This window comes from Myotis davidii, unplaced genomic scaffold, assembly GCF_000327345.1.
Source record: "Myotis davidii unplaced genomic scaffold, ASM32734v1 scaffold128, whole genome shotgun sequence".
NCBI classification, from domain to species: domain Eukaryota; kingdom Metazoa; phylum Chordata; class Mammalia; order Chiroptera; family Vespertilionidae; genus Myotis; species Myotis davidii.
The window spans coordinates 2,726,960-2,728,321 of record NW_006299719.1 but is presented as its reverse complement, the minus strand read 5'-3'; the positions used below and the strand labels follow the sequence as shown (position 1 = coordinate 2,728,321).

General features: G+C 51.5%; 1 protein-coding gene across 1 annotated transcript in view; it reads right to left on the bottom strand.

Moving 5' to 3' along the window:
* The window catches only part of NEGR1 (neuronal growth regulator 1), an 854,147-nt gene extending 852,791 nt beyond the window's left edge, over positions 1-1,356 (bottom strand). Inside the window, exon 1 of the mRNA XM_006775915.2 lies at positions 802-1,356. Within this exon, the coding sequence (XP_006775978.1) occupies positions 802-977 (176 nt within the window). The 5' untranslated portion in view covers positions 978-1,356. The remainder of the gene's footprint in view (positions 1-801) is intronic.
* Between the last annotated feature and the right edge of the window lie 6 nt (positions 1,357-1,362).

Genomic DNA, 1,362 nt, shown 5'->3' with positions numbered 1-1,362 from the left:
AGATGGGAATGGGACTGACAAGATCACAGAATAGGAACATTAAGGAGGAACAAAAACAGGGAGTGGGTGGGGCGAAGAGTGGAGGAAAAGAGGTTAAATTAGAGAATGCAGAATTAGAATGGAGGTGATAAAAAAGAGAAAATTGAGGATAAAATCGGAATAGAAGGAAAGAATGGAGAGAAAAGAGAAAAGGGAAGGAAAGAGGCAATGGATGGGGGAGAGTAAGAAGAGGGTGGGGGAATGAAAAAAGAAAGAAAGAGAAGGGAGAAAGGGGGAAAACGGTAAAAGCGGTAAAAGGAAAGAAAGCTGAAGAGGGAAAAATTGAGCCGAAGTGTCCAACTGAGAGGGAAAATAAATGGGAGCTGGGAGCAAGCAGTTGGGAAAAGTCGCTTAGACTAGAGTCAAACAGCAACAAACCTGATAAACTTGTCAGACTCTCCCAGAGTACCCAATGCCAGTAAAACAGAGACCTCGTGAATGGAGTTTCCAAGTACCACCTGCCCCTCCTAACCCGCATGCTCCACTCATCCCGGGGCTACTTGGCGTCCGGGCAAAGTGCGTTAGCATCAGGAGCCCAGCTCAGTACCTGCCCCAGCGGAAAGGGACCAGGCAGGGCTGGGGCACAATTAGCACCTGGGTGTCTTGAGATGTGGTCTTTTGATAATGATCCCCATCAGCGTTATTACTTGGTTTAAAAAAGAGGGGGGGGGTGGCAAAAAAATAAATAAAAATAAAAAGGTGGAGAGAGAGAGAGAGAAGGATAGACTGAGACAAGTACGAAAAGCACGCCGTTCTTCCTACCTAAGCACCGCCGTGTCCCCTTTTCTGACCATCATGTTGTCCACGGCCGCCCAGGGAAAGTCCACACTCTGTCCAGCCGGGAGGCAGGAGGGCAGGAGGCAGCACAGGCTGAGGAGCACCGCCGCCAGCCACTGGTTCGAGCAACAAGCACCCTGCACCAACAGCATCATGTCCATCCCTGCTAGGGCTGCTCACTCTCCAGAAGCTTTCAGCTCGCACTCCCCCACCCCCTGGTGCTGGCGTCTTCCCGGGAACCAGGCGGCGCGCCACAGGATTTTTTTTCTTTTCTTTTCTTTCTTTTTTTTTTTTTTTGTGGATGGGTGGGTTTCTTTTCTTTCGTTCTTTCCCCTCTCTAGTTGTTGGGTGTTGTTTTTCTCTCTCTTTTTTGCCTCCCCGCCTTTTCCTCTTCGCTGTCCCTCCCTCCCTCCCCTCCCACCCCCTGGCACCACACTACACCTCCTCTCGGTTGCTTTTGGCCGAGTCCGGAGCGTGTCTGATTCTCGGGCGGCTCGCACACCATCTAGCGAGGAGGCGAGCGCGCGGCGAGTGAGGGAGGAGGCG